Source organism: Camelus ferus, chromosome 6 (assembly GCF_009834535.1).
Source record: "Camelus ferus isolate YT-003-E chromosome 6, BCGSAC_Cfer_1.0, whole genome shotgun sequence".
Classification (NCBI taxonomy): domain Eukaryota; kingdom Metazoa; phylum Chordata; class Mammalia; order Artiodactyla; family Camelidae; genus Camelus; species Camelus ferus.
This window is the reverse complement of record NC_045701.1, coordinates 68,426,236-68,439,472: the sequence shown is the minus strand read 5'-3', so window position 1 is coordinate 68,439,472 and position 13,237 is coordinate 68,426,236. Positions and strand designations below refer to the sequence as shown.

The window sequence follows — 13,237 nt, the reverse complement described above, 5'->3', positions numbered from 1 at the left end:
ACACCATAAATATCTGGTTTGACTACTCTCCAGTGATCTTCTAAGCAGCTTTCACACCTACACCGCACCCATGTACTTGGTGTCCTTGACTAGAATCACCGAGTAGCTATTTTACATACATCTGCTTCCTTTTCCCCACCCAACAATAAACTTGTCAACGCAGGCCCCTCACAATTTACTCCTTTGGGTGCCCCCCAGAAGCCAGTAAAGAATAATGCAATGAGTAGACTCTGAAATCACTTCATTACTAGTGAACCCCCGGAAGGGAGTGATGTAATTAGCTAGTGTATGCTGACCTGGATTGACCAGTTAACTTCTCATTATGAGTTAAGATAACATGGAACCAAGCAATGCTGAAATGGCATTGCGAGTAAGGCTTGCTTTATTTGCCAACTTTCCTTTTGAATCGGAGCAATAAAGTTGGTGGTCCTGAGCTGGCTTCCGCTGAAAGCGTATTACAATTTTAAGGGCCCTCCCTCCTCCAGCCCCCACAGTGTCTTGTGGGAAACCTGACTACGCCAGTCAGCCCACGGTACTGGGCTAACTCACTTACGTCCTTTTCTAATAACTGCTGGAGGAACCAGGTGGAGAATTTTTCCTCTCCAGCCTCCGTGAATTATTCACACACAGCACTCAAAGGTTCAAGCCACCCATAGCTGACTTCCACTGCACTTTCCAAGAACTCAAAGCTCAGTCTGTCTTCAGAGGTGAACATTCAAAAGGTTTTCAAACTGGCCACGTCTCCTCCTGAGAGCGCAGTAGCCAATTCACTCACCTGTTTCCGGACGTCCTCTTTTGTAGTTTTCCTGATCGGCTGACTGGGTATGTGCACTGGGCTCTGCGACTGGGATTCATCAGTCACGCCGTACACCGACTAGAGAAGAAACAAGAATGTTGAATCACGCACCTTGAGAATTGAAGGGGCCTGAAGGGTCAGCTAGTTCAAGCGCTCATCTGATGCTGCTAATTCCCTCTATGACATCCTGACGATGAATTTCTTCTTGAATTTCTCCAATAACGGGAACCCTGCCTCTTGAGGCAGCTGGTCCCATCTTCGGGTTACCACTGTTAGAAAATCCTTCCTTTTATTGAGCTGAAATGGTCTTCTTGTCTATCTGTTTCTTCAAGGACAGTGCATAGACCATCTGCAAAGAATTATCTTGGATACTTGGTAAAGATGTGCATTGCTGAGCTCCACCCTAGACCTCTTGAATCAGAATCTTTGTGGGTGTGCTTTGGGGACCTTCATTTTCATCCAATGCCCCAGGTGATTCTGAGACATGAGAAAGTGTAAGAGCAACTGCTGAAGATTATGCACAAAAGATCCCCTCCAGATTTTCTGTTGGTCTGCAGCTGATGTGCCCTTCTGGTACAAACTCGAGATGGCAGCGTTTCTGATTTTTTTCCTTTTAAGCTAATCCATTTCGTGGACTCACTTTTTCCACATCCCCACAGCTATGGCTACTTTTTAATCTGTTCCTTTTGTTAGAGTCAGATGAATGACAATCTTTGTTCTGGGAAAGAAATAAAAGCCTGATGGGTATACAATTTATTGCTGAAATCTATAAAATCAAGAAAAGCTTGCATATGGTGGATGTGGGCTCCATGAAATTCTGGAACATTAGAATCAGGGGATCTTTAAAGATTAAATGAGGACATTTTAAGACTAACATCATAACGCTGAATACAAGGGGCATCAATATCTCAAGGAAGAACGAAATGTGTAAGTAAATTCAAGAAGCTGACACATATGTCATGTCACAGATCTAGATGAGCGAGAGCCATTGCCCCAGTATAGTGAAGCACGAATGACCACTGGGCACTTACGGCTGGGTGAGATGGTGGCTTGACTTTGGGAGACCTGGCTGTATTAAAAGACTTTCATTTGTTTACAAGTCCCCAGCTGGCCTTCACCTTGGGGATTTCCCGACTTTTTGTTCCTTTCGTTTCCTTTCCTTTCTACTGCCTCCCCAGAACCAACTGCTACTTACCCTTCAGACCTCCGCACCCTTGAGTCTGCTATGGAAGCCCTTGGGAAGAAGCCCTCAGTCTGGCGCCCCCTCCTGGTGTCCCTGAACCATCCTGTACTTCCCACTGTTGGTTTGCTTCATGCCCACCAGGCTGTGGGCTTCGTAGCACTTGTCACTGTATTTCCATAGCCGAAACAGTGCCAAGCACACGCCAGCCACCCCATAAATATTTGTAGAATGAGTGAATGAAATGGCTTCAAAGGATGAAATGGGGAAGAATTGCAACTAGCAAATTATTATCTGAACAGTACCAGAAATGGAAGGGTGATTCCCATCAAGAATTTTAAATTCAGCTAAACTAGCGAACCTTTTTAACTTTTTGCGGGTTCTTCAAACGTCGACATTTTCTGATATCCATTTCTGTTGTGTTCACACAGCCTGGCTGAGAAAAAAATCATTATATAAATTACTAAGTGAAAATCAAACCTTCCAGTTGGGCTCAAGTGACACCATCAGAACCAATCTTTATCTTTCCTGTTACAGATAACACATGATTATCTCCATTTTGCCATTTACAACCTTTTTTTTTACAAAGATGTCTCATCTTCAATATGCGTTCCTCTGCAGAGTTCTCATATGAAATAAAACAGCTCACCTCATAGTATCTAAGGATGATATGTAGAGGGTAGTGTACAGTTTATGAGTGAATTTATTATTCAAAGTGGGGAGATGGCTTGTCACGGCCTTTGTTATTTCACACACTGACATATCAGGATGGGGAAGTATCTATCTCTCTTTTTTTGGTTTTAGTTTTAATCAGCCTTGAGGAAGCCTGACATAGTTTATTCATTCTAGTTCCATTTCATGAGGAAAATACAAGATTTGCTTTAATAATGGGAAATTAGAAAACCTCCTTACTCATGGATTTCGTCTTTGTGAATTTGCCTACTTGCTAAGATGTATTTATAACCTCCAAGCAATGCCTGTGGTGCCTTCCTGGTCATTTGTACAGAGCAGGAGAAATTTTGAGTTGCCCAGTGTGTGTGTTTCCGGTGAGGTCGAACCAAGTGAGGCTCCACCTTCCTGTTCATCTCACGCTGTCAACAAGTGGCCTGTTCATGGTCTATTGAGCACCACATTTTACACATTTTTGTGTATTTATTGGTGATTTTGCTGTTTGAAATACCTGCCCCCTCACCCCTCCAGCCTAGTGCTGTCAAGTATTCCTAAGTATCAAAAGGCTGTGATGTGTATTATGGAGAAAATAGGTATATTGGAAAATCTCCATCCAAGTGTGAGCTCTAGAGCTATTGGCTGCGAGTTCAATGTCAGTGATCAATAGTATATATTAGATAAGGTGTCTCTAGACCGAAACACACTGTGAATAAGGTTATATATCGATCAGCTGATGAAAATGCGACCAGAGGCTTGCAGGGATCTAACCCTGTATTTCTCCCAGGATAAAGGTAGGTATCTGCAAATTCGGTGTTCTCGGTGACTTTATAGAACATGACTACTGTGACTAATGGCAACTGGTTGCATTTGAAAGAGAATATTCTAAGATTTAGAGTTGAATGTAGTAGACATGGAAATTGCCTCATTCAGGACTGTAAACTTTGGGAGCCCAAAGTCCCCCAGGTGGAATTCCCACAACTCCACCATTTCCAATTCCATATATTCATGGATAGATACTTTTTAAAAGGTGTAACTGACATACATTCCAGAAAATCTCCTGAGATTCTATGAATGAATGGCAAAACTATTGCACAAAGCTTAGTCAGCAATTGTCTTAACAATGAGATGCCTGGTGGCCAAACGCAGTCTTTTCTTTTAAGGGAAGGAAGAGAGAAAATTTTAAAAAACTTAGAGAACCAAGCAGAGCTTTCTCACCACTGGCCTGTGCACATCCCAAAAGGCCCGTTCTTGACTATCCAAAATTTTCCTTTCTGTCTTGTCCTTTTTCCGATCAATCCTGAAAGAGTGAAAAAGCGGGAGATCAGAGGCCTTTGTCTTCTGTTTTCCTTCCTGATCCATGTGCCAGCTCTGTGCTCCCGTGTTTTAGGACCTTAGTGTGCCCACGGCTCTTAAACTCTCTGCAGAATTGTATAATACGGGTGTATTTTCCTCAAGGAAACCTCAAGAAGCCCACACACAGTAAGAGAGCTTGCTTTAGGTTAGATTACAAGTTGCCAAATACGTGTAATGAACAGGGTGAGCTTTAGGAGGGTTCAAGAATGCAACTGTCTGAATTATTAAGAATTGGATTACAAGAACTGAATCATCTGTTGACATGCCCCCCCATCAAAACGGATACTGCATATTCAAATTATAGGAAGGAATGCAACCATAAGATTGCAATGTTTCAACCTCAAATTTGAAAGTTTGCTTTAGATTCAGTCAGTTGGAATGTCTTCAGAATGCTGCAGCTATGTGTTTTAGAAGCCACTTAAACCATCTGGCTTTCTAAAAGCAGAGTAATAGCCCTAGCTTGTGAGAAGATCCAGAAGGCGGAGATCACTGGCCTCAGCTCAGGGGAAGGGGGGCTGGAGGGCAGGAGGACGCAGGTGCAAGACAAAGACAGATTCCTTACGTTCTGATCGGGAGCACAGATAAGAGCCTTCCCCCCAAAAGTCCGTATTACTTCATACTCTCTAAGTAAAAAGTAACTCAGGTGAACTGCCATGTAACCTCTGGTTCTTGGCTCTCGTGGGAGTACTTTAGTTTACTGGACTGAAATAAACCCATAATAACCCTGTGATTTTTATGATAATTACTGTGTACTTAAATGGCCCACATTATAATGTAATCACAGAGTTAATCAAAAAAGTGAATCGAGGTATACCATATATGTACAAAGTGACACTTTCCCCTCCGTTGGTAACACGCGAGGCTGTGTGATCCTGAAAGTGTAATCAGTCCTCCTCTTGGCTTCCTGGTGGCTTCTGAGTGCACAGGCTCAGTTCTGCCTCCTTCTCACCCATGCACCCACCCTCCTGCTTTCTCCTTCGCCCGGGGCCAGGGCTCTTCCAGCCGCAGCTCAGCATCCAGTGCCTGGTGTGCACCTCCCCTGGGAGCTGCTGGGAGCACGGGGTAGGGGTGGGTGGGCAGGCGTGGGGATTCGTGGGTGGAGGGCAGAGACTGCAGAGGGAGGGGGAGCCTGATGGCACTGTGCAGCCCACTGGACCCAGTCACTGCAAGTCGTTCCCAGCTGTGACCGTACCTGTGACTAATGTCACCCACACAGCCTGAGACTCAGCTCTGGGCGATGGGCTGCAGTGGTGCCCAGGAGTGCGCAGGGATCCTCTGAAGACCCATTGGGGATGCTCAGGTACAAGCGGTGCTCAGAGAAAAAGTTCTCGCCTCATCCCAGCTCAGCAGCCTTTCCCCACCCCTTCCTCTGCCCCTGTAACGCTTGTAGCTAAATCAGAGGCCATTGCTGGAAAGGACAAGAGGGAACTCCACCTAAGCAAGTCCATCTCCCGGAATCAAAAGGATCTGGTTGACAACCATGTTTGTGAACTGGGGGACATTCGCTGCCCACTTCTCATGCTTCCTTAGAAAGGAAAGAATTTCTACTGTACTCCCTGGGAGGGAAAAATAGGGGGAAAACACCAACTTTTCTCCTCCTTCATCTCTTGTTCTCCAGGGGAGGAAGACTGACTTATTGGCATCTTTGAAAGAAGAAAGTGAGAAAGTTCAAGTCGGTCCTTCTGGGCCCTGCCTGGGCCAGCTTGTCCTCAGGACTCCTGTTCTCTGTGTGCAGTAAACTTGCAGGGGTCAACTCTGCCCCGGGGTGGGAGGAGGTCCTGCAGATACTCAGCTCTGCCCAGGGTGGGCGAGCTTGATTCCAGGGTAAAGGTCTGTGGTCACAGATTAAAAATCATGTCCTGTAACTAGTTTTAGCAGTGATAACTTGACATTTTGGACTGCAAATGTCCGACCTCTGTGCCTTACCTTAGATTGGTTCTGAACTCCCCGCTGGGGGGGTATAGGGGAAGGGCTACTTGTTGGCCTCCCTAAAACTCCACTGTGTTTCCCTATGAAGATGAAATTTCCAGACCAGCAGGTAAAGTGGGTCTGATGTTTTTCAGCCTCTGAGCACAGGAGGAGATTTGGAAATCTCCCTGGGAATTAGGTATACCTTCTTGGAACCAGAGTTCTACGTTTGGGAGGAACCCCATTGCTTGCTGGAACACACACTTTTGAAATTTTAGAGCGCCATGGGTGACAGAGCTGCAACTTGCCCATCCTAACCTTGACTTCTGCTCAGTTACTATTATGAGAGAGACAGTGACTAACCACAGTCGGCTGGCCCTAGAAGAAAACCCCACTGTCACCCCACCTCCAAATTCCAGAGTCAGAGAGTCTTTTTCTCTTTGCAAGGGTCTCTATTAAGTTCACCTACTTTACTTGTGCTTCTGCTTGCATGAAGATGAATTCCCACTTCCTTGCAAAGGCCCTCTGGAGTCTTGCTAAGTTTTCCTAATGAGAAATAAAAATCAACAAGAAGGCATTAATCATCGTAAGTTTGCACATCGACACCTGTGCTTATTACAAGGTAGCCATCTATTTTGGTTACTCCCAACCAAACAGCAGGTTCCCCCTTCAAATTCATTGGGCATGAACCCAATTTGACTTTGCACCAGACCCTGCTGTACAAAGCAGAACTATTAATATTCATTTACACACCCATTAAATCTGAAGCCTCTGGGGTTCCTCTGGTTCCTCTCCTCTTGTGTGTTTTACAAGAACACAACTCACACAGCACTTGTTATAAAGGCCACTGAAGATAGGAAGGATGGTTTGTGGTTGCTCAGGCAGGATTTGGGGAAAGGACAAGGGGCCTTTGCAACTGACTGGACATCTCTGGGAGCAAAACCAACAATGGATTTCTCAAGACTCATCTTCCAGTGAGCCGGGGACTGGGAAGGTGACAGGAAAGGAGAACTCAGAGGACCTGGCAATAACTTTGAAAGCCTGGATTCAAAAGGGGAAAAGAAGGGAGTGCTGAGGTTTGTGATGTTCACAAAAGGAAAACCCAGAACAAAAAGAAAGAAAAGGCATGCAGGGTTGTCTTTAGAGGAAGAGGGGAGAAGCCTTTTCTCAAAGCCTGGAGAGTTACCTAGTGGCACAGTAGGGACGATGAGGAGGGGTGTCTGACAGATCCCCTAATGATCTGCCTAATTCTGATGCTGTGTATTTTCACAGCCCTCATGCCAACATTAACTGATTACCCTCATTAGTGGATTATTAATATAAAAGGAGCTTTGGTTGAAGACCAGCTGAACTTGGTTATTACCAAGGCTTGGTGTACGAGTACCTCAAAAAACTGTCCCTTTGATTCTTCTACTGTTCACAGGAAGCAAAGATGGTAAAGCCTGAATGTCAGGCAACTGGGGAGCAGTTATATAAATTATGACACAGACATACCATGGAATACTAGGCAGCCATTAAAAATGATAATGCAGATAATTATTACTGATACAGAAAGAGTATGACTGGGGAAAGAAGCAGCTTACACAGTAATGTTTATGGTGTGATTCAAGTTTTTTTGGTTAGGAAAGAAATGTATGTACAGAAAAAAGCGTAAGGGAGAAGGACTGAAGGTTATTTTCTCTCCTTTCTTTGCTGTTTGAATTTTTGTTTTTACAAAGGGACTATGTGATCAGAAAAAAATTATAAAATGACTGAATTTTGAAAATAAAATGCTTTTTTAAAAAAGTTTTAACCACTTTTAGGCAGAACTTCAACCCAAAAGAACGTCTTAATGCCATACTCCGTACAAATACCAAAGTAGAATGTTGTATGGCAAGAGAAGAGACAATGGAATAAAATCCGTCAGGATTTGGAGCTGTCTTGTTTCCATCTAGGAGCTTTTCTAAAACAGGGGGGACACGGGGAAGGGAGACACAGGACGGAGTGGCACGTGCTGCTGCGGTCTGGCTTATTCCTGTAGGTTGTGTTCAGGAAGGGATGTAGTCATGCTGTAAAGCACTTTGCACTGGGTGCATGGAGAGTCAGACAGCAGTCTTCTGGAAGAGTGGTGACTGCTGGCACACGAGGGCGGATGGTGCAGGGGCTGGGTGCCTGGGATGCTCAGAGTCACAGAACCGCCTTGCTCAGGTTGCTTGGGAAGATCATAACATTCAAAAATATTTGTTTCATGGCTCCCACAAACAAGTAAACTCTAGCCAGATCCCGAGGCTCTGGGTAAACACTGCATCCTTCACTACTGTTTCCACCCATTCGTAGGTCCTGTGATGCCCATAGGATCAAAGTGGGTGGAGGGCCATCCACTGACCCTGCTCTCAGATGGCATGCACGTTCCCCTTGGGCTGAGGAGAGGGGAGCAGTGGCTCAGTGGGTTGGTGGGCTTGGGCACAGGTACCCAAGAGGGACAAGGTCTGGTGGAGCGGGGCCTCATGTTTGTTTTGGCAGAGTGGGAGGTGGGTGGATCTGAGGTGCTGTCAATGCTGGATCATCAGGGAGAATTCCTCACTGCCCCTAACGCTGCCCCTCCTCCAAGCTGCCCGCCCTTCGGTCATTCCATGCTCAGCAGCACCTCTCTGGAGGGCATGTGAAAAGCTGGCCAAAATCCCAGATTTTCTGTGACCCATACAAAGTTTGGTTTTGGAGGAAAGATTCTGCAACTCAGAATTTTAAGATATTTTCTGTGAATCTTCAAGTTCTCTGTGCTTTGGCTGTTAAATGGAAATGGATCTGAGGGTGGTGGGACCTCCGGTTTCTACAAGAAATCACACCTTATGAAAGAAGGTGGAGGGGGAGGAAAGCTGGGAAAGTGTATCTTCATCTGACAGGCATCTGACCTTCTGGATTGGATTTGGTCCTTAGATGCTGCATCTACTGCCAAGCACAGGTGGATTAGGTATGAAGATGCAATTAAAAAATTATCATATACTAAATTAAAAAATTATCATATAGTAAATTTGCTTTTTTTGGTGTATACATTTTGGTGTACACATGTATATATTCATGTAAGCATCACAGCAACTGGGATCCAGAATGGTTCCGTCACCCCCTAAAACTCCCTGTGTTCTCTTTATAGCTGCTTCCTGGCAGCCACTGATCTACTTTCCCTCATGACAGCTTTGTAGTTAGAAGAGCATCACATAAGTGGAATCACACAGTTGCAATCTTTTGAGACCGGCTTCCTTCACTCAACATAATGTCTTTGATACTCCTCTGATCAACAGCTTGTTCCTTTTCATTGCAGACTAGTATTCCATTATATGGCTGTAGCCTAGTTTATTCAACCATTCACCTGTTAAAGTGCATTTGGGTTATTTTCAGCTTTGGGTTATCACATGTAAAGCTGCTACAGACATTAGTGTACAGGTTTTTGTGTAATTGTATGCTCCAGTTTCTCTAGGGTATGTATCTAGGAGTGGAATGACTTGGTTATATGGTAAGTGTATGTTTAACTTTATGAGAAACTGCCAAACCATTTTCCAGAGTGGCTGCACCATTTTGCATTCCCACCAGCAATACAGGAGAGTTCCAGTTGCTCACCACATCCACACAAGCACTTGGCATTATCGGTACTTCTCATTTTAGCCATTCTGTTAGGTGTGTAATGGTATCCCATCATGGATTTAATCTGTATTTCTCTAATGGCTAATGGTATTGAACATCTTTTCATGTGTTTCTTTGTCATCCTCATGTCCTCTTTGGTGAAGTGCTTGTTCTAGTCCTTTGCCAGTTTTTAAGCTGAATTGTTTTCTTATGGCTGAGTATTAAGAGTCCTTTATATAAAGATGTGATTTTACTGTTATGGTAAGAGGAGCTGAGAACAAAAGAAGGGAAAATAGAAGAGACTTCCTTTCTACTGCCTGAAGGGGTTGGGGAGGGAAAAAGGGGAGGGAAAAACAAGTTGAAACAGAGCTGCAGACAGTCTTATACTCTCCTCCCACACCTTTCTGGAAAATAATCATACTTACTGCTTCATAATCTGCCAATTCCAGCCTTGCTTTATTCTGCATTGTCCTCTTACAGAGGTAGATGGCTGAAGGAAGAAGAGAAATTACAACATATGGAAAACCAGCAGTGTGCTGGAGTCATAAATTCACCCATCCATTTGTTCACCCACTCATCCATCCAGCCACCCGGCTGGCCAGCCAGCTCTCACTGTGTGCCCAGCACTGTGCTGTGAAGAATATGTTTCTACGTGGAAGCCACACCTGACCTCTAGGAATCTTTCTGCAAGTCAGGGTCAGATAAGGACTCCATCTTCCAATCCTGACAACCCCCTTCATCCTCCTCACTCTGCTTCACCCCAAACGTTCTCCATCAGGGTGATCCTTCACAAATATGACCGTGTTACCTTCCTGCCTAAATTCCCTGCACTGACTCCTTGGTGACCTTAGAAGAAAGGTTGGGTTTCTTAGGGCAGCATGTTTGTTGCTTTAAGATCCGGTCTCTGCTCATGTTGTCAACCTCTTCCCTCTAGCACTCAAACAGGCGAGACTACCAAATCCCTTTCAGCCCCACCCCTCTGTGTCTGTGCCCACTGTTTGGGAGGCCTACCCCTCTTCTGTCTTCTTTCCCTCTGTCTACTGGAAACCTCCTACTAATCTTTGAAGACCTAGCTTGGTGTTCCCAGTAGCATCTATTCATCCTCCACCATGGGACCTAATTCCATTGCACTGTAATTGTGGGTTTACCAGCTGTCCCTGCTCTGCCCTGAAGGCTCTTGTAGGGTGGAGATTGTGTTCTGCTCAGCATGAACCCCTGCACCCTGCACCAGGACCCAGCCTCCCGGGTGGGGTGAGTGGACAGTGAAAAGGGAGGACAGTTTAGGTGGAGGTTCTTGGCCCTCAGTTGCTGGAACATTCTTCCTGAGACATGCCCTTCATCACTTCCTCTCCCTGCCTCTGCTTCTCCAGTATCTTCTCCCTTCTCCAGTGCCCAGTAGAACGACCCAGGGAAGACAGCTGGTGCATGGTATGCACGAACAATAGAACGACCAGGAGGGAAGGTCAGAGAGGACCGGGGGCCGATCTGCTGTTTGACAACTTAATTATACCAGGAATTCTGGTCAGCTCGTTGCTGGATGAACCAACCTCCTCCACGTGGTCTGAGAAATTTCCTGATGCAGCCTACGATATGCTGGAAACTTCAGGTAGCAGCTACTCTGGCATGCCCACACTTCTGCTCACACCAGTTGAATTTGTGAATGAGATTCAGTTGTGTTTGTTCTCAAATATGCTCATGTGAGGCACACCTGATATTTTAATAATGTATGTTCACTAAATATTACATGCACTGATGAAATTAATGTGAAAAGAGAAGAGTGTTGATGTTTCTCTGAAGACCTGGTTGAATGGTTTGGGATAACTTTGATAAAGGAGAGTCAGCTAAGACAATTGCTGATGAATTTGGTACCAGAGAGAGAACTGAAAAAATGGGAAGAAATAATAAAAATCTCAGAGGGGTCAAAATACAGTTGCATTAAAAGTATTTTTAAAAATTTTGATGCATGTTCAAGATGTCAAAACTGGTTGGTTTATTTTGAATGTGGTTTATTTAAGAAAGAAACTCAAATTATGGGGACCTATAATCAGAGAGAATCTTTCATCCTACCTCAAAGGCTGTTGAACAAATGTTTCTTGGTATATTTTACATTAATTTGAAGTGGCTAAGGTATGGCTGTATCACTTTTTCATGATTCTTTACTTATCAACTTTTCCAGTGAATCAAACAGCTGCAGCTCTCCACTGTGTCAGACACAGGGCTGTCTGCTTTATTACAGGGTACCGCCTTTGGCCTCTTGGGCCACCAATTAGGCAGCCTGTGGAACTGCGGGCCACCTGCAGAGGGAAGCCTGGCATGTCCCCAGCTCCAGCAGATCTGGTCTCAATGACCCAGGAGCAGGGGAGGTCAGTGGGGGTGGCAGCTGCCTTGACAAGGCTGCCTCAGACAGCATTTTGTATTGGCCAAATGTGAAACTCAGGAAAGTCTAACCCAGATCTGGTCTTTATTTAAGCAGAATCATCCTGAGAAATTTCCAGCCCATTTGGGTCAAAATGGGCCAGCTGGGTGGAGAAATGAAGCACCGTGCGTGGAAGGCAAAGCCGGTACCTTTCCTGATGACCACGGGTTACACGGTCACGGGCTGGCAGCCCCTTTCCCGTGCGGTTAATTTCACACAATGGCCAGTCTGTTCACCACAACGGGGGAGGCAGCGAGGCTGCTGAGTGGACCTTGTTCTCGGCACAGACTTTCCCTGGGGCTCGGTGCCTCAGCAGCGCTCACCCTGACACCTAGCCAATCACGTGACCACCGGCAATGACAGCCAGTCCTCTTACAGGGCATCTGGGGGACTGCTTTAAGCTCAGATGTTGGTTTTCTTGGACATGTAATTTCTCATTGAAAAAAATCTTTGTCTTCTGGCCCTTATACTGGTGTCTCTCTTGGATGGCCCATCACCATCTCAGGCTCGCTGCATCCCACCGTGACAAAAACAGAACACAATTAACAGGTTTATAAAGTCAGTAGATTCAGGTACTCCACATGCAAGCCAACCTTTAAAAAAATATTGAATTTGTCCTATTTCAATGTCCTTAAAAGATGACTCCCTTTCCAAACTTTCTGTCTTTACTAGTGACGTCATGATTTACCTCCTCAGTCTCCTAAAATAGGGAACAGAGAAACCACTTATTTCTCTGTTTCCTCATACCTTCTAATTACTTTTTAGAACAATGGGATTTTAGCACTGGAGGTAACCTCGGTGACCACCAAGTACAGACCCCTCACTGCCAGAAGGAAAAATTAACGGCTCAGAGAGGTGAGGTGATGTACCCATGGGCTAGTTAGTGGTGGAGGGGTTTCTGCTTTTCATCAATCCAAGCCATACCCATTCTGACTTCTTAGCTTCAGTGTCACGTCCTTTCCGGCAAGAGGGTGACTACAGAACTAATAGGATCAAACATCACCCTGAAAGTAGTAATACCAACCCCCAATCACGGTTTTTATTGACTCCTTACTACGAAGCTTACAGGCATTTCTAATTAACAAAACAATGTAATCCTAACAAAGCAACACTGGGAGACAAGTACTATTATTCTCCTGGTTTAAATATGAGGTTTCGGAGGCACAGAGAGGTTAAGCAACTTGCTAGGATCACACAGCTAGTGGAGCCAGTTGACAATGAGCCTATTGTGCTGAGTTCCCTCTTGGTAAGTACATATCAACGATTTTCTGACTCAGCTGGAAACCCCAGTGAGGACTCGTGCATCCTGCACTCTGAC

General features: G+C 45.0%; 1 protein-coding gene across 5 annotated transcripts in view; it reads right to left on the bottom strand.

Moving 5' to 3' along the window:
• RGS6 (regulator of G protein signaling 6) overlaps positions 1 to 13,237 on the bottom strand; it is a 474,528-nt gene that overhangs the window by 73,077 nt on the left and 388,214 nt on the right. For all 5 annotated transcript variants that reach the window (XM_032482302.1, XM_032482301.1, XM_032482305.1 and 2 more), the window contains exons 7-11: positions 9,929 to 9,993; positions 6,376 to 6,452; positions 3,861 to 3,942; positions 2,338 to 2,412; positions 776 to 874 (exon numbers count right to left, since the gene is read on the bottom strand). In XM_032482302.1, coding sequence (XP_032338193.1) covers positions 776 to 874; positions 2,338 to 2,412; positions 3,861 to 3,942; positions 6,376 to 6,452; positions 9,929 to 9,993 — 398 coding nt within the window. The remainder of the gene's footprint in view (positions 1 to 775; positions 875 to 2,337; positions 2,413 to 3,860; positions 3,943 to 6,375; positions 6,453 to 9,928; positions 9,994 to 13,237) is intronic.